The sequence below is a fragment of the Pararge aegeria genome, chromosome Z, assembly GCF_905163445.1.
Source record: "Pararge aegeria chromosome Z, ilParAegt1.1, whole genome shotgun sequence".
NCBI classification, from domain to species: domain Eukaryota; kingdom Metazoa; phylum Arthropoda; class Insecta; order Lepidoptera; family Nymphalidae; genus Pararge; species Pararge aegeria.
Window position 1 is genome coordinate 1,893,403 of NC_053208.1, and position 26,743 is coordinate 1,920,145.

A 26,743-nucleotide genomic window follows, 5' to 3' on the forward strand; every position below is an offset into this window, starting at 1 on the left:
CTCGCGATATATTCTTTCATATTATTTAACGTCCCAAAAAAATTTACGTATTTTTTAAAACACTGTATGTAATTGATTTTAATTTTTTTGTTTCTTTCAGTTTCGTTCCAAGTTACATTCTATGGTCTTGCACAAATGTCAAAACGGGCCTATTACATTTTTCCGACTATAGTAGGTACGGTGTTTAGTGAGTGTTGTGACATATTTCAATAGACAAAATTAAATAAGTTATTTTTAATTAACCGTCCAAAAGGCATAACATTAGATTGCTATGTGGGACCCACAAGTTAATAACAGTTGATCAAAAAGACTTGACAAATTGCAAATGGTTTGCCTAAACTGAGCGATCTGAGAAAATACAACTTGCGATACAATAATTGTTACTGAGATTTTAAAAAGGGAAATGGTTTATAATTCTATCGCTTAGTGACTTTCCTTAGTCTATTCACTCTGACCAGCTTGGGATCCGAGTTTGCAGAACTAGTTGAAGCAGCTGCTTTTAGCCCCTGAGTAGGAGCTTGAGACTCTGTAGCAACAATGATGAGCTCAGCCATGGAAATGATATATTTTCGTGTGCCATCAGGACCGATAACTACAATGCGTCCGTCTTTAGTCCAGCTCTTTGTAATACCAAGATGCTGGCTAGCTGCCACAAAAACATTATGCTGGTCCTTCGTAAAAAAATCAGAAACAGCAGTTGCCAGTATTTTTAAAGCCAGTTTTACCAAACCATACCTTATTTCTAAATGATTGGTCAATGTGAGGTGCTGCGACAAAATCTTTGTGACAGTTACATCCAACTTCTCACCCTTGGTCTCTGGCACCCCATGAATTAGCAAAGTCTTCCTCCTGCTTCTCATTTCCATAACATCTTGCAGTTTAAAGAGGGATTGAACTTGTAACTGAAGTGCTTCAAGAGCACTTAGGATGAAACTTCTAAAAGCAGCAAACTGTGCATTTTTGTCTAGTACTAGGCCTACTTGACATAAAAAAATATTTAATATTAATATGAGAGTCGCATGCTGAGCCACGGTTAGGTTTAAATACTTCAAAGAACATATTGTTTACTTATTTTTCTTCTTCTTCTGCTTGCGACTCAGGTTCGTCTGGTCCCTGGTGTCACGTCGACCTATTGTGACGCCGCTGTCTAGATCTCCCAGCAAGTGTTGGTCGCCTTCAGGAAAATCAGCACTTTCCTTGCTGGAAGAAGTTTAGCATCCTCTGGTTGCATTATATGCTTCCCCAAAAGAGTGCTGTGTTTATGCATCAGCGCGGGGCAGAAACAGATCAAATGCAGCGGCGTCTCCGCAGCCTCCTTACAGAGTCATAGACATAGATCTGTGTCTTGCAGCTTTAGGTTGAACATGTGTCTGTTAAGCCCACAGTGCCCCGTAAGCGCTCGCACTAGGATGCATAGGTTTTTTCTGTAGAGTGCTAATGCCTCAGAAGCGGCCCTTTTGTTGAATAGTCTTATTAGCACTCGAGAATGGTTCATTCCTGGGAGTTGTCTCCAGCGAATAAGTGTGTGGTAGTTGCAATAGGTTTGTAGGGTGAGTTGCGCCAGGCTTTTGGGTATTCCGCAGACCGGCTCAGGGCCAATTCGCTTCTCCAAAGCCTGTTTTTGCAAGTTCATCGGCCTTTTCGTTACCGATGATCCCCTTATGGCCAGGAACCCAACGTAGAATGACCCTGTTAGTTAGTGCCAGGGTATTCAGGAATTGTCTGCAGTTTTCTACCAGCTTTGAGTTTAGAACCTCATATTGTTTACTTACAAGATAACTTAAAACTAAAAACATTTAATTGCAGTGCTACAAAACAACAAATATTAATTATTAAACAGTTAATAATTTTGAAATGATTTTTAAATTTTTTCTTAAAGCTATAAAACGACTTTCTTCAAAAAATATTTTGGTAACTTATCATATAGTTGCACTCCCTCAAATTCAATAGTTTTGGCTCTAAATATAGTTAGTCCAAATTGGCTTAATTTATTGTCTAATAGAGCCATCATCGTCGTTCACAGCCTATTTACGTACCATTGCTGAGTTTCTTGCCGGCTTCTTCACGGTAGAATCTGCCTTCCGAACCGGTGGTAGAGTCACTACAGACAGACTTGACGTTTCAAAAGTGCTTATAATAATAAGCCTACTTGAAATAAATGAATTTTGAATTTTGAATTTTGAGTGCTCAGAACAAGCCTCCTGTCTCATAGGAGAGATGGTTTTAGAGCAAAAACACGCCTCGCAGTTTTGTGGGCTTTAACGAGTATTATCACAAGTTGTTAAAATAAGTTAGACTGACGGCTTAACGTGCTGTCCGAGGCACGGTGGTTGACAACAATTTCGTAATTCAGGGCTAAGTACTCAATAATCTTTAACAGAAAAAACAATACGTAACAATTTTTGAAACCAGGACTTCCTGATTCGTCGTTATCCATGACAATAGACCAACGAGGTTGCATCCTTGCAGGCATCCCATATAGTCGTCTACAGAGAAATAGATCTATTGGTTCTTGGTTCTGAGATATTTCCTCCAGCCCTGTATAGATATATCCCAAGTATTTTGAGTATTTTGCGAACAGTAAGGCAGCTTCCTAGTCACTGTAAATGTTATTTTGTCAAGTTTAGTGGTGCAGGTAGTCCCGTGCAGAGGAATTTGTAAAATGGCATAGAATGTCAAAATCCTCCTCTGTTACCAGTTATATTAAATTAGGCACCGCTTTTGTGCATGTATGAAGTGCACGCCACTGGGTACAAGCTATTATATTCCATCTAGTCAGCCATTTGTCGATTTTATTCAAGCATATATATAACATATAACTTCAGATTGTTTTTCAAGGCATTTGCTAACAGCAGTGTCACCTACGGAGGTAGCCAGAGTTTTATACACAGTAGTGTATCGTTTTTGGAATAATAACAGAGTACCTAGTCATCATTATAGATTGCTCGCTGAACTCTGCAAACTCTGGACTTGTTCAAAAGTACCATGACGCTGTCTGAAGTCAAATTGATGAGTACATCGCCTTCTAGCCCCAAAGTAAGCGTAGCTTGTGTTATGGGTACTAAGATGTTTGATGAATATCTTTATGAATAATATACATAAAGACTTGTAAAATATAAATAGACACCCAGACACTGAAAAACATTAATGCTCATCACACAAACATTTTCCAGTTGTGAACCGAACCCATAACCTTGGACTCAAAAGCATGGTCGCTGCCCACTGCGCCAAACCGTCTATAAATGACACCCATTTCACATAGATCTTTCAAAAGACATGTAGCAAAATTTTTTCATAAACTTTTGATGCAGAATCATTATAGAAGGCTTTCTGAGCACCAAGATGCTGTCGGAGCCAATTTGATGGTCTGATATGATACACCTTTCTCGAAAGTTCTTTCAAAGGCCTACACAGCAAAATCTTTCCGTAAAGTTTAGATGCCCTGGGTAAAAAACTATAGGTTTTTGAGGTTCCCCCTTTTTCACTTACAATGATCTGTAAAACCTTCCAGAGAACTGGGAAATATTCAATTCCCATTGTAGCAGTGGTTAGTTATTTACGACGTACACATGAGAGCTTAAAACTTTCTCAGAGGCTATTTCTAAGTAATTTCATAAGTGAAAGTAGTAAGAGTAAGTTAAATAAATTAATAAGACGTTTTTTTTTTATTCCAGGTTGGCTCCACAACCTTTACGGGTGGCAAAAATATAATTCTACCCCAGCTGCTATTTAAGGACAAAGTTGACAACTCATCATCCCTGTGGGTGCCCAAGATATCAGATAAGCCTAACAACATAAAACCTCTGGCACTTCAGATACACTATAATGACTGTGGAGAGGCTATAGGGTAAGTGCACTTATATATTACCCATAAACTACCCGTTGACACGTTGGCATCTTGGAGATGTCTCTTAAAAATTTCAAAGTTTGTGTTAAGCGTAAACTTAAAGAAATGGCCTATTATAGTATAAAGGACTACGTTATAGATAAAAAATCTTGGATCTGAATTGCTGAATTCCATGATATACAATGAACAATTTGCTCAATTTACAATATTGAAACGTGATAAACGTAAGTTTATAGAAATGTCCCATTATAGTATTTAGGACTATGTTATAGATAAAAAAGCTTGGGTCTGCATTGCTAAGCAGGTTGCACTTCTAATAATTTTAAATGACAATGTGAGATGGTGATAACAAAAAAGAATACCCGGCTAAGTTTGTTGAGGGCTTCTTAGGTCAGGGCGCATTTGGAACACTCGTAGCTTTAGTTTTAAGTTTACGTATATGGTTATCGCCATCATCTCACTACCGTGTACAAATTTTTCATGTAGTGTACAAATCATAAGTGCCATCAATAAAGATATTTTTGACTTTGACTTTATTGAGCGTGCATTTATAGCCTGTCAACCGAAAGCATCTCCCAACTCAACAGGAGTGTTAGGCCAAAATCACAATGCTGAGCAGACGGGTGACTGCAGTAGATTGTCACTCTCAAATCTTGCATTGCAGGAAAATATTTCATCATCATGATTATCAGTTGTTTAGTTTCCAAATCCACGATCCTGGGCCACTTGTTTCCTGTGGCTCCTAGCGACAGCGACGACGTTTGATGTCGTCGGTCCAACTCGTTGGGGGTCGACAAACGCTGCGTTTACCCGATCCCAACGTCAGTTCTCCGAGCATATGCCCTACCCATTGCCACTTCAGCTTCGCAACTCGCTGAGCTATATCAGTAACTTCTGCTTTTTGAGTCCAAGGCAGTGGATTCGATTCCCACTACTGGAAAATGTTTGTGTGAAGAACATGAATGTTTTTCAGTGTCTGGGTGTTTATATGTATACTATAAGTATTTATGTATATAGTCCTAAAAATATTCATCAGTTATCTTAGTACCCATAACACAAGCTACGCTTACTTTGGGACTAGATGGCGGCGTGTGTATAGTTGTAGTATATTTATATTTAGTATATATTTAAGATTCACTGGCAACATAATTTAATGTGAAATACAAATAAATTGACATTGAACACTGTTCGAAGAGTTTGGTCTCCAGGCACTCAAGGATTTTTTACGAAAAGGTATCACGTAGTTTCCCGAACGCTGCCCATCCGAGTTGGATACGGCAACTGATTAAAAATATAATTATTCCAGATACGAGCATCCGTACGAGACTGAGCTTTCTCTATTCAAACCGAGGCCCGAATGGCTAGAACGAGACGTTGAGGAGCTACACATGCCACCGCCGCCCGAGGAGACGAAGCTGACGTATGTTTCCACAGAGGAAGAGCTCAATGAGCTGCTGAAACACCTGGAAACAGTTGAGGAGTTAGGAGTTGACCTTGAGCATCACAACTACAGATCATTTCAAGGTAATTTTATCAATGTGTGCTTTATTTAATGACAACTTTTAGTCTTAATATGCATAACTATCTTAAATTCAAAATTCATTTATTTCAAGTAGGCCTAATTTATGAGCACTTTTGAAACGCCAAGTCAGTCTGTTTGTAGTGACTTTGCCACCAGTTCGGAAGGCAGATTCCACTGAGAACAGCCGGCAAGAAACTCAGCAGATTGCTCTTTTCCAACATCAGTTTATAGTTTAAGTTTTTTTAACTTTAGAATTTTTCTGTTTTGTGAGAGATGAGAGCGGAGTGGCCTGCTTCCAAGCAGCCTTGTCGTTAAGGAATTCATCAATCGTGTAGTAACCACGATTTTTTTAATGTGTTTTAATATATTGTTTAAACTTAGGTAAAGGTAGGTCTAATATTACCTTCGGTATCATGTTATAAAAGCATATACCCATCCCCACAAAGGATTTCTGTACTTTTCTCAGACGATATGCAGATATCACTAATTTATGTCCGTTTCTAGTAAGTCAGCTGTTTTTATCGACTTTTTGTTTATAATTACTTGTTTTGTTTAATAAAGATTATATTATTATAAATATATTGCGAGGCTACTGTAAGTATACCTATTTCTTTAAATTTGGCATGAAGGGTTTCGTAGTGTATACACTTAGTGTAACTGGATGCTCGCCGAAACTTAGTCCACCTGTAATTTTGAGTTTTATCAACACAGGTGGACCAAGTTTCAGCCATAGAAACCCTGTACTTTTTCTGGGATATAATGTATCCAACAGAATTAAGAACATGAAACCATGTACACTACTAATATTGAAGTATCAAAAACCACTCCACTGCAGTAGTGTTTCTCGAACAGACTGCATCATCACTTATCACCAGGTGAGATTGAAGTCAAGGGCTAACTTGTAGTGGAATAAAATAAAACATAATATAAAAATATTAATTGGTCACATTAAATTTAGCTAAAATGAGGCAGATCTCTGTGATAGATGTCATCATCGTCATCGTCTCAAACCATTAGCAGCTCACTACAGGGAACGGGTATACAGGTATCCTGCCACAATGAGAATGGTGTAGGCCGCAGTCCACCACGCTGGCCCAGTGTGGTTTGGTGGACACCTTTGAGAACATTAAGGAGAACTCTCAGACTCTCAGGCAGGCTCTTGGTTACCTCACGATGTTTTCCTTCAATGTGAAAGCAAGTGACATTTATTTTGACGGCCGATCGGCACAGTGGAAAGCGACCCTGCTTTCTAAATCCAAAGCTGTGGGTTCGATTCCCACGATATGTTTGTGTGATGAACATGAATGTTTTTCAGTGTCTGGGTGTTCTGTATGTATCTGTATAATTTAAGTATTTATGTGTATTATACATTAAAATATTCATCGGTCAGAAAAGTACCCAAAACAAATGCTTTAATGCTTACTTTGAGTGTAGATGGCGAAAAGTGTACTGTAATATATTTCTTATTTATCTACTCAAAACTGCAGAATGTTATCGCTCGTGGTGGAGAAAACATAATAAGTACACTATTTAGATAGACAATTTTACTAAAAATAATTAGGTTACATATTTGCAATAATGACAAGTAGGCAGTAGGATGAACAAGCAGAAAAAAGATAGCAGATTACGGAAGGAAGAATTGATTGTCTAGAAATACTGTTTCTGCCATAGACAATACACCATGGATGGGTTGCGCTCATAAACTTAAAAAAGTTAGAGGTGTCGGGTTCGAACTCCGTACTCCGCATGCTAAACCGAAGTCTTAGCCACTGGGCTATAACCGCTTCCCAGTAGTAGTTATAGATGTATTTTGGTATAATGTATTGAACGTCTTGCTTTCAGGGTTTACGTGCCTCATACAAATAACTACTGTGGGTGGCGATTACGTAGTGGACGCGTTGGGGCTACGCGAGCATCTTCACAAGCTGAACGAGGTCTTCACCAATCCAAAGATATTGAAAGTGAGTATCTAAAGAAATAAAGATTTTATGATTAAATGGAACAAAAAAAAAATTTTATGACTCAAAATGATCTCTTCAAGAAGAGATGTGACGGATAGGTAATCAATACTTATATCTCCTCTCGTGTCCGCGGCGCACCGACTCCCCTACACTCTTATAATCTCCTCTCGAGCCATTTTCACAGAAGGGAGAGATGATGATTTAGTATTATTTCTGTTTTCATTTACACGTTGTATTGTGGGGTCCATTCCATTGGTCCTTTTGTCCATTCCTTTAGTTTTTGTATGCAGCAGCCCCAAAATAAGGCGAAGCGTGTGCTATCTTATTAAGATGACTGATGAATATCTTTATGAACAACATACATAAACACTTAAATTATACTAGATTAAAAGATGAAAACGAGACAAAAAAAGAAAGAATAATAAAGAAATGGGAGATCTGATCATCTTACGCATGATGTATTCGCAGATCTTCCACGGCGCAAACAATGACGTGCAATGGCTACAGCGCGACTTCGGCGTGTATGTGGTGGGAATGTTCGACACGTTTCAAGCGGCGCGGGAGCTAGGCTTGCCGCGCAAGTCACTGTTGGCCCTGCTGAAGGAGTACTGTGATTTGGAGATCGACAAAACGTGAGTAAACCTTTACCCGGGTTTTCAAGGACGCATGACGCATTTTTAAGACACGCTAGCCGACCACCATTATTTTCAATAGTAACTTCCATAGAAATCTTAATAACCTTAATTATTAGGGCTTTTACCCGGGTTTTCTAGAACACAGGGTCCTAAGGGACGCCACCCGACTGTCATAAATTTCAATAGTAACTGCCACAGAAATCTTAAGAACCTTAGATTTAGGGCCTTTACCCGGGTTTTCTAGAACACAGGGTAATAAGAGACGCTACCCGACCGCCATGAATTTCAATAGTAACTTCAACAGATATCTTAATAACCTAAGTTGGCGAACAAAGTTATCACCATACCCTTACAATTATGTAAATATATAGGTATGAACACTTTGTTGAGTGCCTGTGATAGGCGTACATGAATAAATAAATTTTGAATTTGCATTATCCACAGTCACCAGCTGGCGGACTGGCGTTTGCGTCCGCTGACAGAGGCGATGATGCATTACGCGCGCACGGACACACACTATCTGCTCTACGTCTGGCGCCGCATGAAGGAAGACCTATTTAAGAAGGATATGGGCAGTCCGTCACGTCTGCTGGCGGTCTTCGAGAACAGTCGCAAGGTCTGCTGCCTGGTGCGTATACCAATGCCGTAGAAGTAAGATTGGAAATGCCGCAGCCAAACAGCTGGGCCTCTTCTCATATTGGAGACGGTTTTTGACTAGTAAAATTTTATTTTATTAATTTCGGCCAGTAAACAATTACTATTATTATAACAATTGCTCTCAAATCCAAGCAAAAGGAGTGGGTTAATATATAGTCCACAAAACTATCCACTTAATATTTTAAGGTAAAAGATAGAGGACGACCCCCGTGGCGCAACGGTGAATTTAGTGTTCCGGTGCGATGTCGCGTGGAAACCGATTAGGGGTATGTCTACCGCATTCCCTAACAGGTTATCCCACTACCATCTTAGACTGAGACATCATCACTTATCACCAGGTGAGATTGCAGTCAAGGGCTAACTAGTAGTGGAATAAAAATAAACAAGTTACACTTACTATGCCAGATAATCTTAACTCTCGGTACCTAAAGTACCTAGTTAAAAATTAAAGGACATGGCCAATTTCTGTAGTGGCATTCGAACTCAGTGTACACCAATGATTTTGAGTTTTATAAATTCGTTATTATAGGCACATTCAATTGCTATAAATATAAATAAGCTCACAGAACTTATGAGTACAGCGGACGAGACGCCAACCTGTAAGAGTGGATTTTGATAAAAAATACTTCATCAAGGGTTTTTGTAGAGCGTTCCAAACTCCACGATTCTGGCCACTTGTATCCACCGGCTCCCCGCGACTCGTCTGCCCACCTGGTTGGGGGTCGACCAACGCTGCGTTTACCGGTGAAAAATACTTAAGGCGCTTTAAAATAGTGAACAGTTGCAAAGTATTACAGTAAACCGATAGTGATAATAGGCATTTAAACAAGTAAAAGGCCACCTTCTCAGCAGTTGTATGACTTTTATATGCTATAAGGTTGTTTACCAACGGAAACATATACTCTAAATAATATCTAATATTAAGTATTGTACTACTTCAGCAATTACATAAAAAGCTGCTTTATTTTATTTATATTTCTCTATAGTAGGAAAAAAAATCACCGAACACTTATCTGTGAGTTGAATTTTATGTCAAGTTTAGTTTACATGACGCTTTGTCAATGCTATGTGCACTTTTAATTTACGTGTAATAAGCATTTTGTTAGTGCTCTTAATATATAAATAAATATGGTACAGTATGTCGGAAGTTGACGAATTCATCTTGCATTCTTTATTAAGTTGTAATAAAAACTGACTAGTTCAGAGAGGTCAAAACATATTTATTAATTCATCTTTCTATTTCAATATTTTATATATATTAACTATGATTTGTACGTGAAATGTACTTTTTTGGCCATGTCCTTACCTCTCATAGCAAGTTAATGCAAAATCACTTGGTGCTAATAAAAAAAAAAAAACAAATTAATAGAAAACTAAATTAATAAACTAAATAAATAAATTAAATAAAAAGACACATTAAACTTAGGAGACTTAATTTCTAATCAGAGATTAGTAGAATAAAATAATAATAATAAATTATGATTAATTACTCGGCAATAATATGGATATTTCAATTTGCTATATTAATAGTTTTTTCTATAGCTACATTCGAACAGAATTTAGATGTCAACATTTTAAAAATGGTTATTAAAAGTGTCCAATGAGTCTACACATAAGTGAGCGTTTCCAGCACTGTTTCTGCAAAAACATACAGCAACTAACTTATGAGCACGCATCTGTCGCCATCTTGTGATTTTTTTTAATTTCCTCTTCATACAATGTGTTGCAGACGTACCAAAAGGAGGAGCTCCAAGTGGACAGCCACCTTAGCATATACTACCGCCACAAGAAAGAATTCAACTCGCGGCAGATGGCCGCCCTGCGCTCACTGTTCCGCTGGCGACACGAGCAGGCACGCACCCTCGACGAGAGCACCATGTGAGTAGATGGAAAAAAAATAAAAACAAAATTCATTTATTTCAAGTAGGCCTATTTTATAGCACTTTCGAAACGTCATGTCAGTCTGTTTGTAGTGGCTCTTAACCGGCAGGAACTCGGCACATCGGTCTTTTTCAACATAATTTTGCTGCTTCATCTTTATGTACCCACCATGATGCGCCGGTTAAGCTTGTAAATTAGTGATCAGGCACAGACATTGATCTAGCCTCACTATTGTCATTATCAAGTCGACATTTGGGCATAGGTTTTCTATAGGGAGTTCCAAATACCACAGTCTTGTACAGCTTAGGTGCACCAGCTCCCAGCAACGTACACCTGGAAACTACTCCTGCATCATCAATCACACAGTTCATGTTAGTGATAATAAAAGGACCAATGCATTAACTTGCTCTCCAGGGCATGGGGGTTGTTACAACTTAAGTTTCCTAACCCTGAACCCATGACAAAAACATTTTTGTCCCGACCCTGCAGCTTGTGATCTTTAGTTAAACATGAAGAGCACTTCTTTGAAGAGTTAGAGAAGAGTTATGATAATTTTTGTCAGAAATTTATTGTCATGCTGTTGTTGTGACGGCAGGTGAGAATACAGTAGTTAGGGAATCTGCGACATCCTCAATGCTTTGACTTACATCTACTGTGATCACCAAATTTCTGTATTTGTGTTTAATTTGTAAAAAAATGTGTGTGTGTGCAATAAAGACTTCAAACAACAAACAAACAAATAAAGTATGTGCTCAGGGTGGTGATTATGTGAAAACCTTGCGCGCGGGTGCGTAAGCCGTAACAACGTCAAATCCATGACGCTCTGTTTTTTTATTAATAATTAGTGAATAAAAACAAGTCATATCAAGCTAAAATCACGAATTAACTGTAGATAATAGTGTTTTTAAAAAAATCGTTAAGCTATAATAGTGTTAATAGTGCTAACTAGTGCTAAAACAAAATAATTAAAACTGTGGTGACGTAAAATTGAGCTCTAACAAGAGTGCCAAGGCCGGCCGTTCACCGGCCGGGTCATTGACCTCCGCACCGCACGACTGTCCCCGTCGCACGCCAGCGGTAGCAGCGGTGCGTCCCTGTCGGCGCTGCGCAGAAGGACACTGCCGCCGTTGCACTTTGCGACGCGCGACGCGTGAGTCACAAGCATGTCACAAACCACAGAACTACGAGCGCGCGCAAATATGAGCTGTGTGGCCTGTAGCAACAAGGTCGCAACTAACGAACTACTAAACTGCACCTCTTGTCGGGGCGCTTTTCATTTTGAGTGCCTCAACATGACAAAATCACAATTTGAGGGGCATTCAAATGATCTTAGACGCTCTTGGAGATGCATGCAATGCGAGCAAATTACACGCCGCTCGAGGAATGACAACACCCCTGTACGACGTAACTTCGAAGGCGACATGACGACGACAAGTATCGACACTGACATGTCCATGGACGACCGCTTCGCCGAGGATCGCAGCATCCTCGGCAACACAATTACTGCAGAAACCCCCACCCGCAAAACCACTACGTCATCCCCGTTAATCAACACAAACTGTACATTAGAACAAATTAGCCAGTTATTAGACACAAAACTAGAAATAAATAAAAGGTCCACCCTTAGTGAGTTAAAAACGATGATTCAAACCGAAATAAACTCAGCAATTAACACACTTAAACAAGAACTCACACATAAGACAGGTATGTTATTTAGTGAACAGACAAACATAAAGAAAGATATAAGTGAACTAAATGGAAAAATGAAGACCATGGAATCGGAGTGTCACAAATTAAAAACTGAAATAAACAGTATATCGGAACGGTTTGCACTTAAACCTAAGCCAGAGAATGGCGCAGATACCAGCAAAAGAATAGTGCTTTATGGTCTGAACGAGTACCATCGCGAAACAGAGGCGGAGCTAAATGATAGGATAATTAACTTATTTGGCAACATACTCAACATAAATCTTCTAGGCTATATCGAAGACTTAAACCGCATCGGAAAGAAAAGTCCACGACGCCCTATAGTCATCGAACTCATAAGTAAAAGGATGACCAAATATATATTACAGAACAACCGGTACTTCAGAAACACCGGATTTGCCGTCACAGCATTCCTAACCGGCGAAGCTTTGCAAGAGAGGAAAGAACTGAAAGAAGAATACTTGAATGCACGGAAAAGTGGTAAACGGGCATCGCTACGAGGCAGTAAGCTGATCATTGACGGGAAAGAAATAAGCAGAGCTAGTACATCCCACCACATGAATGAATCACAGCAGTCACAGCCCCGCAACATTGATATGGAATTCTACAGCCGGCCTACCCATAATCCACACATCAACGCAGAAATTCATGAGACATTTCGGAACTAATAGTAATAGTAACAACAAAGATAAAAATTTTAACATATTGATACAGAATGCGCAGAGCGTAAAGAACAAATCTGATATATTAACGAGTTTCCTTGAGGAACAAAATATTGACGTAGCATGTATTTCTGAAACTTGGATCTCTGACTCCCAAAAAGACTTTGTAAAGATAGACGGCTACAACTTTGCGGCATCCTTTCACCGTAAAAACCGGCAGGGAGGTGGTGTCGCAATACTTGTTAAGAATGGTATAGAGTTTAAGGATAGACATGATATAACGGATTTATCGACCGAATACATCATCGAGTGCTGCGCGATAGAGTTAACTATACAAAAGCTAGTACTCATAAATGTGTATCGTGCTGATCGCGAAATTGAGGTCTTCTTTTCTTGCATAGAAAATCTGCTTAAAAAAATTCGCGCCAAATTACCGAAAAAACAAATTATAATAGCGGGAGACTTTAATATTGATGCCCTTGCAACGCCTAAAACAAAAGACTACCGTAAACTCTCGAATCTATTGCTGGAACTAAACCTCTTGCAATTAATAAACCAACCAACCCGGGTAACTGAAACGACGTCCTCGTGCATAGACTTAGTTTTCACTGATAAGAAAAACCTCGTTACTAAAGTCGAGGACCATGGTATCTCAGATCACAAAAGTATAATCTGCGCGCTCAAAGTCGACGATGAACCAAAAACAAACCTTACCCGTTATTTAACTAAACGTATCTTCAATACCAAATCATTGTCTAATTTTAAAGCAAGACTAAAAACTGTAAACTGGAATAAAATAATATCGCAGAATAACAACGCTAACGAAAACTACAACAACTTTATTAACCAATTAACACAAACCCTAGATCTATGTATTCCTAAACGACGACTTAAGATTAAAACCACAACAAAAACCTACCTAGCCACCGGGCTAAAACGGTCTTGCCGCCACAAGCGTATAATAAAAATACTGATTAATGAGTCCAACAACAGTATTTTAAAAAGACATCACAAAATTTACAGTAAACTGCTTAAAAAATGTATAAAACAATCGAGGAAATTAGATAATATACAAAAGATGCGTAACTCTAAAAGCAAAACGAAAACCATGTGGTACATAATAAGAGATTTGACGAGCAGGAACAGGCAGACAGACACTAAAAATATAACACTCTCTACTCAATCGGGTTTAGTCCAGGAACCACAAGCAGTCGCGGACATATTTAACGAGTTCTTCATATCGGTCGGAAGGTCATCCTTTGACGATGAGACGTGCTCTGAAAACCGCAACCCGTATAATATGTGTAATGCACAATCACGATCTATTAACTCTTTGTTCCTAGAGCCGGCTACCGAGCACGAAATACATAACACTATTCGTAGATTAGAAAACAAACGCAGCTTCGGCGCAGATGAAATCCCACCGATATTAATTAAAAATTGCATTAATGAATTAAGCTCCCCATTGACATTTTTAATAAACCAATCGTTCAACGAAGGCTACTGCCCCGATAAACTAAAAATAGCAAAAATAAGACCCATTCTGAAGAAAGGCGGGAAACCCAATGATCCCAGTAGCTACCGACCTATCGCCTTATTGCCAGCACTATCAAAAATTTTCGAAAAAACCATAACCAACCGTGTGTATGGTTTCCTCGAAAAATACAACATCTTAAATGAAGCCCAATATGGCTTTAGGAAAAATCGATCGACAACCCTAGCCGTCTTTAAATACATTCAGGAGGTTCTAGACTGTTTGGAGGGAAAAAAGTATGGTGTCGGGCTGCTGTTGGACATGACCAAGGCCTACGACAGGGTTTCCCACAAGATGCTGCTCAAAAAAATTTATGATTCGGGTATACGAGGGAACGCTCACCGATGGCTGGAAACCTACTTGAAGGACAGACGACAGTTCGTACAAGTGCAATATCGCGATGAACAGACTAACGTAATAAACGACTTTGAATCCGACGTACGTGTTTCTAATTGGTCCATACCACAAGGAAGTGTCATTGGATGTATACTATTTTTGATATATATTAACGACCTACCTACCTATATAGACTCGATAAACTCACACTCGCGATGCATCATGTTTGCGGATGACGTATCGATCCTATCCATGTGCTCGAATGAGACAGATTGTGAAAATTTTATCTCAGAAAATCTAACAAACATCAAAAACTATTTAAATTCCAATAACCTCGAAATGAATGTTAACAAAACTAAGTTGATACAATTCCGGCCACACCAAAAACAACCACTAAATCTAAGATCGCTCGTGAATACTACAAAAATCAAAGAAGTTACAGACTTCACCCTTCTCGGCCTAACTATTGATACACACCTGAACTGGAAGAGCCATATTCAAAATTTAAGCGTCAAGCTCTCACGATTTGTATATGCTCTCAGCATACTAAAAGCAAATACAAGTTATGAAATTGCACTCTCCGCATACTATGCATACGCGTATTCTTGGATAAGATATGGGATAATCCTCTGGGGTGCAAGCACCAACGCAGAGGATATCTTCATCCTCCAGAAAAAATGTATCCGCATTCTAGTCAACATAAAACCTCGCGAAAGCTGCAGACCCCACTTTCTAAATAAAAGAATTTTGACACTACCCTCAATTTATATCATGGAGACGGCTCTATTTGTTAGAAAGCACCATTACCTGTATAAAACAGTGGACAATGCAAAAAAACACGAGAGAAGCACGCGTCGCAAAAATAAGCTTGTACACCCTAGGTGCAAACTTAAAATGTCCAGCAGAGGCCCATTAAACAGATCGGTAAATATTTATAATAAAATCCCGAAATATATTACTGACGAAAATACTGATGCAGCCTTTAAGCGGAAACTCAAAGAATGGCTCATACACAACTGCTTCTATGAGATAGATGAGCTATTGCAATCCTAAAACTAGACGTACTTTACCTTACTTTAATATACCTACTCAAGACCTCAATAGCGTGACAGCTTATAATTTAAATTCAAAACGACTATGTACATCTAACTTAACTAAACTAAGTGTTTGTTGTTGACTATAATTGTTGTAAATGAATTAGTAAACATCATCATTATCATTTTTCTCTACAGCGAACACGTGACAGGACCTATGACAGAACTAATCTGACTAACTATCTTTAACACTGACATACTTATTAAATTATAATATTATACATTTTGACATTAAACTATTAATTATGAATCTGCCATTAAATTAAAACCTTTTGATTAATAAATAACTAACAAACTATTATTATAAGACATATTTTATTAGATTAATATCGATAGGTACTAAATATTGGAATAATGTTAATGAACTTCGCAACAATGTAGCAACGCCCTGACAGGGCATCATGTGTATGTACTATAGTTGTAAGGCATGTACATGGAAGCTATGAATAAATGAATTGAATTGAAACCTTCCCTTTGGGAGGTCAAACCTCTTCTCATTCTGAGAGTCTGTGTCATCATCATATCAACCTGCCTACTACAGGGCACAGGTCTCCCCCCACAACTAGGATGGGTTAAGGCTTTAGTCCACCACGCTTGCCCAGTGCGGATTGGTGAACTCCACACAACTTTGAAAGTATGGAGAACTCTGAGGTTTCCTCACTATATTTTCCTTCCCCGTTGAAGCAAGTGATATTTAAATTACTTAAATAGCACATAATTTTGAAAGTTAGAGGTGTTTGCTGGGATTCGAACTCGGCCCCCGAAAGTGAAATTCTACCCACTGGACTATTAGGCTGCTGAGTCTTGGGCCAGTAATGGGTTAATGTTGATGATAATCTTTTAATAGTTATTTATATATTGGAATCCTTACTTATATTATACATGCAAAAGTGTGTTTGTTTGTCATTACTTTTCGCCCTAACTAAGCAACCATGAACTTTATTTTTTTGCACAAAGTCGGTTGAAATAACAGAGAGTATCATCGACTAACTTTTTATCTTAGGAAAACTGACGGTTCCCACAAGATTTGTCAGAAACCGTAACAATATCAGACGAAGAACGTGGGCAACTGCTATATGTTTTATCATTTCAATTTTTGTATATTTTATGTGCTTTTGAATATAAGGTTCTGGCTTAAGCTAATGAATAAAAGTTAAATAAACAAATTTCTTTTGCAGGTATTTATTGCCGAATCACATGCTTTTGGCGCTCGCTGAGAATCTTCCCAGGGAAGTTCAGGGCGTGATCTCCTTGTGCAGCCCCACGCCGCCCTTCGTGAAGCAGAATCTCCACTCCATACACAAGACGATCCTATCTGTGAGTACCATCACCATCCAAATTCAAAATTTCTTTATTCATGTAGGCCTATCACGGGCAATTATGAAGCGTTCATACATATATGTTTACATAATTGTAAGGGGATGGTGATAACTTCGTTCGCCAACTTAAACCTAAAGCTACGAGGGTTTCAAACGCGCCCTGGTCTAAGAAGAGCCCACAATAAACTTAGCCGGGTAATTATTTTTTTTGTTATCACCATCTCTCAGTTTATTTATATTAAGCTATGAAGCTAGAGCAATTCACACCCAAGCTTTTTTATCGTTTAAGTAATCCTTAATATTATAATAGGATTTTTCTGTAAGCTTACGTTTTGTATAAACTTTGAACTTATTGAGAGACAACTCAAAGATTTCATTTGGTAATTTGTTATAAAATTATATACAATTGCCCTTGAATGAATTTGCAATTTGTGTAGCCTAGTAAACTGCACAACGAAATTATTTTTGCTTCTAATATAAATATTGCTACAGTTTTAAATTTTGTTATATTTTTATGGACATAAATTAAATTTTCAAATATGTACTGACTACGCACCGTCATTATTTTAACTTCTTTAAGTTTATCACATAATCATCACCATCACAATCATCGTCATCAGCAGCTTTGAAACTGCATCCGCGGTGAGCACTGTGGTCCTAAGTGGGAGGTCTAGCTTTATATGACGACCTCACTGGCGCAGTTGTAGGAACTGATGTTTAAAGTGGGAGGTTCCGCTTTATGACTATCTACCTGGCGGTGTTGTGAGCGCTGTGGTCTTGAATGGGAGGTCCAGAGTTATGACGACCTGCCTGGCGCTGTTATGAGCACTTTGGTTTTAAGTGGTAGGTCCCGCTTTATGACTATCTACCTGGCGCTGTTGTGAGCGCTTTGGTCTTGAATGGGAGGTCCAGAGTTTCAACGACCTACCTGGCGCTGTTATGAGCGCTTTGGTTTCAAGTGGGAGGTCCCGATTTGAGACGACCTCCCTGGTGCAGTTGTGACAGGGTGTGTGTGGAAAAACCTTTCCCACCTGACATTGGGTAATCTCTGTCAAGCCAGAAGAGAGAAAAAAAAAAAATCCTCTGGCTCCTTGTAAAGTTGTGCGTGCTGTTGTTTGTCTTCAGTGTCGCACGCTGCCCCTGGCGGACGAGACCGACACGCCGAGAGCATTCGGCAACCGCATGGAGGAGCTGGAGCTGGACTACGAAGTGCACGATATGCTCGACTTCGACGAGTGGTGCGTTTTATTCCACCATGTTATACACATGCAGGCTAGTGAGCATGGGGGGCGGAACGTCAGAGCTGTGTTTCGTCACTCTTCGACTGACAGCTCCTTTCACATTGCAGAACTTGAAAGAAAACTGCCCAACTGTCCCGACCTTATGTCACGTTTACTAATAAGGCTGTACTTTAATAATGAACGCGACATAACGTCGGAACGGTAGCGCAGTGTTTTTTCACGCTCGTAACATTTGCAGGATGCTGTCTGTTGTCTAAATAAACGCTCCCACTTTACTGCCTCGTATCTACACTTATTGCCATCAGGGGCGGTGAAAAAACACAAGTTTTTTCTGTCAAAGAATTTACAGTCATCAAATCTTAATGCTCACTTATGATCATAGACGCCGAAGCCCAGTAACAAACATAGGAGCGGCATAAAGGTGTATCCTCTGAAAACGAAATATTTGATTAGATTGGCGAATGAAATGCAATTTACCCGCGAACCGCTTGTTTTTATCACTTTGTTGCTACTGGACTCTAGGTGGCGCTGCTAATAAGTTATTGCTTGATTTAATATTCACGCATCATGCGGTTCGTTTCCAAGTTACGTTGGCACTAATTGATACTAGATAGCGCTGTCTATTTCTTTTTGTTATGTTGCTTTATGGATGGTATTTTATCTACTCTCTTCACATTTATTCTACTACCATAATTATAAATTTCTCTTAAGATTAATATTATTGTTAGTATTTCATATTGTTATTATACAACATTATTTATTAATTTATATATCCCTTCATTAAAAATGAAGGGATATATATATTCACATTTTATTTATAAACATTATACACAATTACAATACATAAAAGAATGCACTAACTTATAGCATCTACACTAACCTTAGAAATAATATTATATAATTTTCCGTTAGGTACGGTTACACACATAAAATACGAATAATAATAAATATAAAAAATAATAAACTAATATATACTATAACATACGATAAATACTTAAATATTAGTTAGAGTTAATCACTAATAATATTGTAATGTGACGCAATGTAAAAAATAAATTTCTTTTTCTTTCTTTCTTTCTTAATATTCATTCATTGTATCCACAGGGAAAAGACATTTCAGCAAGACAGCACAGGTTCCGCTGGTGTGAAGAAAATCCAGAAGCCAGCAGCTACCTTTGCAGAAATCGTGAGTAGTCAAATATCATTTATTTTTGTCCTCGCGAATGTGCTTATGAAGGTTCTACTTTAGATTCTACCGTAACGACGTACTTTTTTTTTTATTCCACAACAAGTGTGCCCTTGACTGCAATCATACCTGGTGGTAAATTTCAAATTCAAATTAAAATTCATTTATTGCATATTAAAAATTAGGTTGGATGGAATTATAAGTATGAAGTCCCAATGTATATTGCCTCTTTGGGCGTGCAACAATTTCAGAGTATTATATTTTACAGACTAAAATTAATTATTTAGAACTAGTACATTAAATGTAATATTTAAACTAATTATAAAATTCATTAATATTATAAAATGTATTGTGAACTAAAAATTTAAAACACTCTTTTTTTTTTTTAATTAATTAAATTATTTTCCCTTACGATCTATGGTAACTCATTATATGTTTGTATAGCCATCACACAGACACTTTTGTTAAAGAACGCGGTTTTGTGAGGGGGAAACGTAAACTTATCTCTACAGCGTTCTCGTTTATAACGCTCAAATGAATTGTCATTGTTTCTTAGAAATAAAGCAAGTTCAAATATGTATAAGGATGGAAGAAAATTAAGTTTCTTGATGAATGACTTGCAGCTTTCACTTTTTTTTTTATTCCGCATATCTCTCTTATGCACCTTAAATTGATTGAGTTAGCGGGCTCACCTGTTAGGGACTATGGCAGTTATATTACAATCCTAATCGGTTTCTACGCGACATCGTACCGGAGCGCTAAATCGCTTTGCGGCACGTCTTTGTCGGTAGGCTGGTGACGGACCCTACTGGGAAACGAACCCGGCAGGAACAATTTGGGAAACCTCCCACTTGAATTCACTGCGCTCACCGTTGCGCCAGGGAGATCGTCAGAAACGAACGACGTTTTTTCGTCTACTAAGTTAGCCCTTGACTGTAATCTAATCTAAAATCTGCAATAAGTGATGATGCAGATGATGATGATTTTGCTCTTCTAATAATTTTAAATGATAATGTGAGATGGTGTTAAAAAAAACCGGCTTAAGTTTGTTGTGGGCTTCTTGTTAAACCAGGGCGCGTTTGAAACTCTCGTAGCTGTAGTTTTAAGTCTACGTATATGGTTATCGCCATCATCTCACTAAAGTGTACAAATTTATCATGTAGTGTACGCATCACAAGTGGCGTCTATGGGCCTACTTGAAGAATGGTATTTTTGACTTTGAACGGTGTATTGCATATACAGCAACCCTATTGTCAGCTGTCAAATCCTAATTTTAGAAAGCTGACAGCTTTTCCACCACAGATAACGTAGGCTAGGTTAGCTGTGGTAGAAAAGTATAGGTAAGCCTGGGCCGCATGTGTCGAGACTGATTTATTACAAAATATTTACAGGTTAGCTTAGGGCTGCGCGATCCCGTCACTCCCGTCACAATCGTGCCGATGTTCGACGATAAAGAGAAAAACGCAAATGTAAGGTTTTTTTTAAATCACATATATATCTATTTTACTACTATCTATGTGTCATTTATGTGTTTGTTATGTAAGTGTCGAGACTGATTTATTACAAAATATTTTCAGGTTAACTTAGGGCTGCGCGATCCCGTCACTCCCGTCAGAATCGTGCCGATGTTGGACGAGAAAGAGAAAAACGCAAATGTAAGGTTTTTTTTTAAATCACATATATATCTATTTTACTACTATCTATGTGTCATTTATGTGTTTGTTATGTAAGTGTCGAGACTGATTTATTACAAAATATTTTCAGGTTAGCTTAGGGCTGCGCGATCCCGTCACTCCCGTCACAATCGTGCCGATGTTGGACGAGAAAGAGAAAAACGCAAATGTAAGGTTTTTTTTTTAAATCACATATATATATATTTTACTACTATCTATAGGTGCTAGGTGGCGATGTGTGTAATGTCGTAGTATATTTATTTTATTTTATCTATTAATTTAATTCGAATAATTAGATAGAATTTATATTTTTCGCTAAAACTAGAGAATATCTAATAAATAAAGAAGTTTTTCTTAACTAGCGGACATAGCTCAGTTGGTGTGGCCTCGGTTCGGACAAAGTCCGAGGTCCGACCCGGCACGCACCACTACTTTCTCGGGAGTTATGTGCGTTTTTGATTTAAGGAATTAAATGTTACTTGCTTTAAAATATGAAGGAAAATGTATGTGAGAAAACCATTACGCCTGAGAGTTCTACATAATGTTCTCAGAGGCGTGTAAAGTCTTGGCCAGCGTGGTGGACTACGGCTCACTTTATTTGTAAATTACTGTTCTATACGCAGACCTTGTACCTAGAATACGGACATAATCAATTTAATACTGCTTTAAGCGAGTCTAGTGAGCCCCTAGCTCTCAGATAAATACATTTTAAAGTTATACTTCTTTTGCGTGTTAGGGAAAAATTATGAGAGTAAATTTTTACGATGCGCGCGCACATCGTCACGAAAAACCGACACCCTGAAGTTAGCTGTAAGGTTTTACAGTGATACTTTCAATTTTCTAAGTCTGCGGGCTAATTCCGGTTATTTAATTGATTCAATTGTTCAAAAATCTCAAATTTTAATGTTGGTGGTCCCATAATGATTCTAATAGTGTTAAAATTTAATTATGATATTTAAATAAACTTAATTTAACTAATTGATAATCCGTATAATAAAACTTTCAATGTATTATAACACCTTTTTCTACAAATGTAGAATAAGGCGAAAGATGAAATTTTTGTAATGATTTTATCTCGTTACGCCAAAGGAGTATAACTTCTAACGGATTTACATAAGTACACACACGTTTTGTTTTTCATTATATAAATTAATAATCTGTCATTCTCCCCAGGGACCAGAGGATGCCAAAAATTATCATGTCCTGACACCGTACGAGAGATACCAGTGTTATCGCTTTTTCTATCAGGTACCATCATCTGTCTAATTCCTGTCTCCCTGCTACACTGTTAGCATGGGTGTAGTAGGAGACAACTATCTCTATATTACCTCCAAGAATATGTTTGCAAAGTCTCATGACGATCGGTTCAGTAGTTTTTGCGTGAAAGCGTAACAAACAAACTTCATTCACATTTATAATATTAGTAGGGATTTATTAATTCATATCCTCATCATCAACATCGATCCTATGATAATAACAGGGACCAAAGACTTTTCTAGGCTTTTAAGTGAAAACCCACTTAAATTCTATTAATCGTGATTAATGTAAAAAAAGGATGTCCACTGCTGGTCAAAGGTTTTTTGTACGGAGTTCCAAAATCCACAGTCTTGGGCCGCTTTGACCCACCGTCTCCTTGGGACATTTGATGCCATCCGTCCACCTCGTGGGGGGTCTACCAGAGCTGTGTATACCGATGCGAGCACTACAGCACCAGCAATTCCAGCACCTTGGGGCTCCAACGTCCGTTTCGCGACTCGCGTAGCTATGCCGGTCTGGGTTTTTACGCATCTCCTCATCCCTGATTTGATCAGGTAGAGTTACTCCGAACGTAGCTCTCTCCATCGTACGTTGAGTGAATCTGAGCCTTATTATGATACCCAAGGTCAGCGGCCATGTTTCGCAGCTATCACTAGCAAGTCAGGCGTCCATACATGGTATGCACTAAGTAGCTAGGCATTGTAAAAGTCATAAAAAACCTACCCTTAAGTTTTTATAACACGCACTGTTCGAAGATTTTCGAATTTATTGATCCGAGCATAGATTCGAATCTGGGACCTTGTGATCCCCATTTGTAAATGCTAACCACTAACGACCAACGAGGCGGTGAGTAAAAATTATAAAAACCCATTTTTCTTTTACAGTACCCAAATTCAAAGCAAATCGAATACATCAGAGCAGCCTTTTTTACGAAGAAAGTCGAAGTGGAGCAGGAAACCGTAGTCGCTGAAACGAGCGAACCGCCAGCCGACGTCGAAACACTGAGCACCACAGATGCAGAACAAAACCTCCGAAAACGCAGGGCGAAGACCGATAACGTGAACGAACTATCGACGAATGAAACCACAGACAAAAAACCCGAGTCCCTCCCTACCGCGCCAGAGAAGAGACCACCAGCCGAGGTCCTACTCGGTGGTCTGAAGAAGAAAAACAAAAACAAGAAGTCGCATAAGAAAAATAAGCGTTACAACGTGTCCTCTCTGAAAAGCGATCAGAAAGACCAGTTCTCCGAACTGTCCAGTTATCAAAACAAAAGTTCCACATTAGAGATTATGAACTCCATGCCCAAGAAGAATTCATCACGCAAAAAGAGGCACCAAAACAAAACGCTGCCTGGCGTCACCCACCAGCATACCAGTTTGTCCAAAACTGTGTCTAGTTGGAAGACAGGCAGCCGGGACAGTTCCCTAAAGCGCACCCCAAAACCCTACGCCTACGAGAACGCATCATACATAAAGTTCCTCGAGACGAAGAAATCCGACACTAAAACGCACAAACATAAGAAATAAGATTTCTTTGCCCAGCACCGTAACGTTGGTGTGCGTTTCTATAAATGTAAGTCGATAAAAATAACATGTAATGTGTATTTTTCTTCATATTTTGTTAAAAAAAAAAAAGGAAAACTATATGTTTTTCAGCACGTGTTGTGCTTAGTATTGTATGTGTAATCGTGTATTTTTCAAGGATTACTTGGGCAGTGGAGTATTTGCACCGCCTACCGATCGTCCCTGATTCTCTATTGAAAACTTAATTGTACGTTATTGTAGTACATCACTGCTGGGGTCAGCAAAAGAAGCATTGACGGACGCACGTATAAGCGAGACACACATAGTCAAAGCTTAGTCGTGGCCAAGTCTTGTATAATAGTTTTCTCAAATAATGCAAGGAAAAATTTTTTAGTAAACGCCTTTTTTAAAAAAAAATTACGGACAACGGACAACTATAATTTTTCCCGCGTTAAAGTAAACATTTATTTTGTTTTTTTTTTGTTAAAAAATAACTGCTGTCTTTTTGCAACCAGTTCGAAATTTAAATAAAACCTTTAATGTGTTACCTCCTTGGTTGCCGTGTTTGGATGTTAATCGTTCCATTTTTAAATTACACGACAGATATTAGTTTATTTTGTAATTTATTTGAGCTCTCAACTAAGACAGATATAGATTTTTATACGTTTTGCCTTTCTGTTCGCATTTATTCGGCCGTCTTCAATATAATGCTAAAATTTCCAAGCATGTTTTTGAAAATGCATTTTGTAACGTAAACTTCACCATGTACGGAGAATTTTACGATTCTACTGTAATAGAGGAACAGGGATCATTCGAGCACAGTTGTACCATTTTAATAAGTAACATCGACAGTTAGCTCAGAAATGATTAATCTATCGTCTAATAGCGTTTAAAAACGCCAGTGTAAAACGCGCCTTGTTGCTTTAAGTTAAGGTATGAAATATAATAACAACAGTAGCTTCTTATGATATATGAAGGGATATAAATGACGCGAGACATCAACCAATGACGGGTCGAGACGTTTGTTATCTTCTTTTAATTATAAAAATATTAATCAGCCATCTTAGTAACCATAACACAAGCTATGCTTACTTTGGGGTTAGATGGCGTTGTGTGTATGATCGTATCAAATTGATTTCACTTTATTAATCGCGTGTGCTAGTTATTTTCAATATTATTCAATTTCACTAAACCAGAAAATATAGTTTATATTTTCAAATATAATATAATAAAATAAATCATATAATAAAATTATATTCGACGAGCTGAGTTCGTGTGAACACAAACTCTGTAGACTCTATATGAAATCTCTATCATGATAAATATTATTATTTTTATATGTACGTTATTTTATATCATGGAACTCCTTAAAATAAAGCCAGCTTCTGTCCAATATTTTACATACTTTTTTTTTCTTTAAACCATACAACAATAACAAAGAATGAAGTATTCAAATCGGTTGAGTGATTTACGAGTTTATACGTTACAAACTTACAGCAATAGGGTATTTGACTTTTTTTTTATCGCTTCAAATGAACCACCATGCATAATTTGAATGGTTCTTTAGGACACGAAGCCCACCAGCCTAATATTATCGCTTACCAAAAATCGCTGAACATCGATGTTACTTATAATGGTAGTCTACGCTCTGCTTTTGTCATCGGGCATGTATTAAGGTCATTGCCATAATACCACGTAAGGTGTGACGCCGAGATCGTTACAAGCCAGACATCGGGTCGGGTCGTAGAGATACGCGACTAAACGTTCCGGTACGCATAGAAACAGCCACACCTCCCGTATAAACTGAATTAATTATTCAGTTGGTATGCTTATTGTACGCGTTTTTTACGGTTTTTTTTACAAATATCGAGGGAGCCTTTTTTTTCTCCGTCCTTTCAAATTACTCTGCCAAAAATCAAGTTATTGGTTGCTTAGTTACGGCGTGTATGAAGGACAAATAAACACGCGCTCCGCATCTCACAAGATAGAAAAAATCCAAAGATTTTAAATTATAAAATTATGTTGAATAAGTGCAATCTGCTGAGTTTCTTACCGGCAATATTCGGGAGAATCTACCTCCTGAACCGGTGGTAGAGTCACTACAAACAGACTGACTTGACATTTCAAAAGTTACAAGCTAGGCCAACTCAAAATAAATGAATTTTGAATTTGATACTTCTCGTTAAATACGTTCAATAATAGTATGAGAATACGGAAATACTAAACCTAATAAGTCTTCTTTAAACTAACTCTATGGCGAAAATCAAGTTTTTATTCAAGTTCAAATTCAAAAATGTGTTATTCATGTAGACCTTATCACAGGCACATATAAAGCGTTTATACATTTGACATGTTACACTGATGGTGGATTAGTGATGGTGATAACTGCATTCGTTAACTTAAAACTAAATCTAGGAGGGGTCCAAACGCGCCCTGGTCTAAGCCCACACAAAACTTACCAGGTTTTTTGTTATCACCATCTCACAGTCTAGTTAATGTTGAGCTATGAAATTCAAAAAAAATCAAAATTCATTTATTTCAAGTAGGCCTAATATAACTGGCACTTTTGAAACGTCAAGTCTGTCTGTTTGTAGTGATTCTACCACCAGTAGTAGTGAAGTAAGAGCAATTCATACCCAAGCTTTTTTATTAAACATGTAATCCTTAATATTATAATAGGATTTTTCTATAAGCTTACGTTTTAT

At 38.1% G+C, this 26,743-nt stretch overlaps 1 protein-coding gene across 3 annotated transcripts in view; it reads left to right on the forward strand.

Annotated features, from left to right (window-relative positions):
- LOC120636022 (exosome component 10) overlaps positions 1-25,943 on the forward strand; it is a 40,634-nt gene extending 14,691 nt beyond the window's left edge. For 2 of the 3 annotated variants that reach the window (XM_039907259.1, XM_039907258.1), the window contains exons 4-17: positions 3,675-3,847; positions 5,154-5,371; positions 7,212-7,330; positions 7,799-7,962; positions 8,410-8,593; positions 10,352-10,500; positions 17,015-17,153; positions 18,281-18,393; positions 19,501-19,582; positions 20,974-21,051; positions 21,160-21,237; positions 21,347-21,424; positions 22,429-22,503; positions 23,397-25,943. In XM_039907259.1, the coding sequence (XP_039763193.1) occupies positions 3,675-3,847; positions 5,154-5,371; positions 7,212-7,330; positions 7,799-7,962; positions 8,410-8,593; positions 10,352-10,500; positions 17,015-17,153; positions 18,281-18,393; positions 19,501-19,582; positions 20,974-21,051; positions 21,160-21,237; positions 21,347-21,424; positions 22,429-22,503; positions 23,397-24,041 (2,295 nt within the window). In that variant the 3' untranslated portion in view covers positions 24,042-25,943. The remainder of the gene's footprint in view (positions 1-3,674; positions 3,848-5,153; positions 5,372-7,211; positions 7,331-7,798; positions 7,963-8,409; positions 8,594-10,351; positions 10,501-17,014; positions 17,154-18,280; positions 18,394-19,500; positions 19,583-20,973; positions 21,052-21,159; positions 21,238-21,346; positions 21,425-22,428; positions 22,504-23,396) is intronic. The other variant, XM_039907260.1, reaches the window with a different exon arrangement.
- The last annotated feature ends 800 nt before the right edge of the window (positions 25,944-26,743 follow it).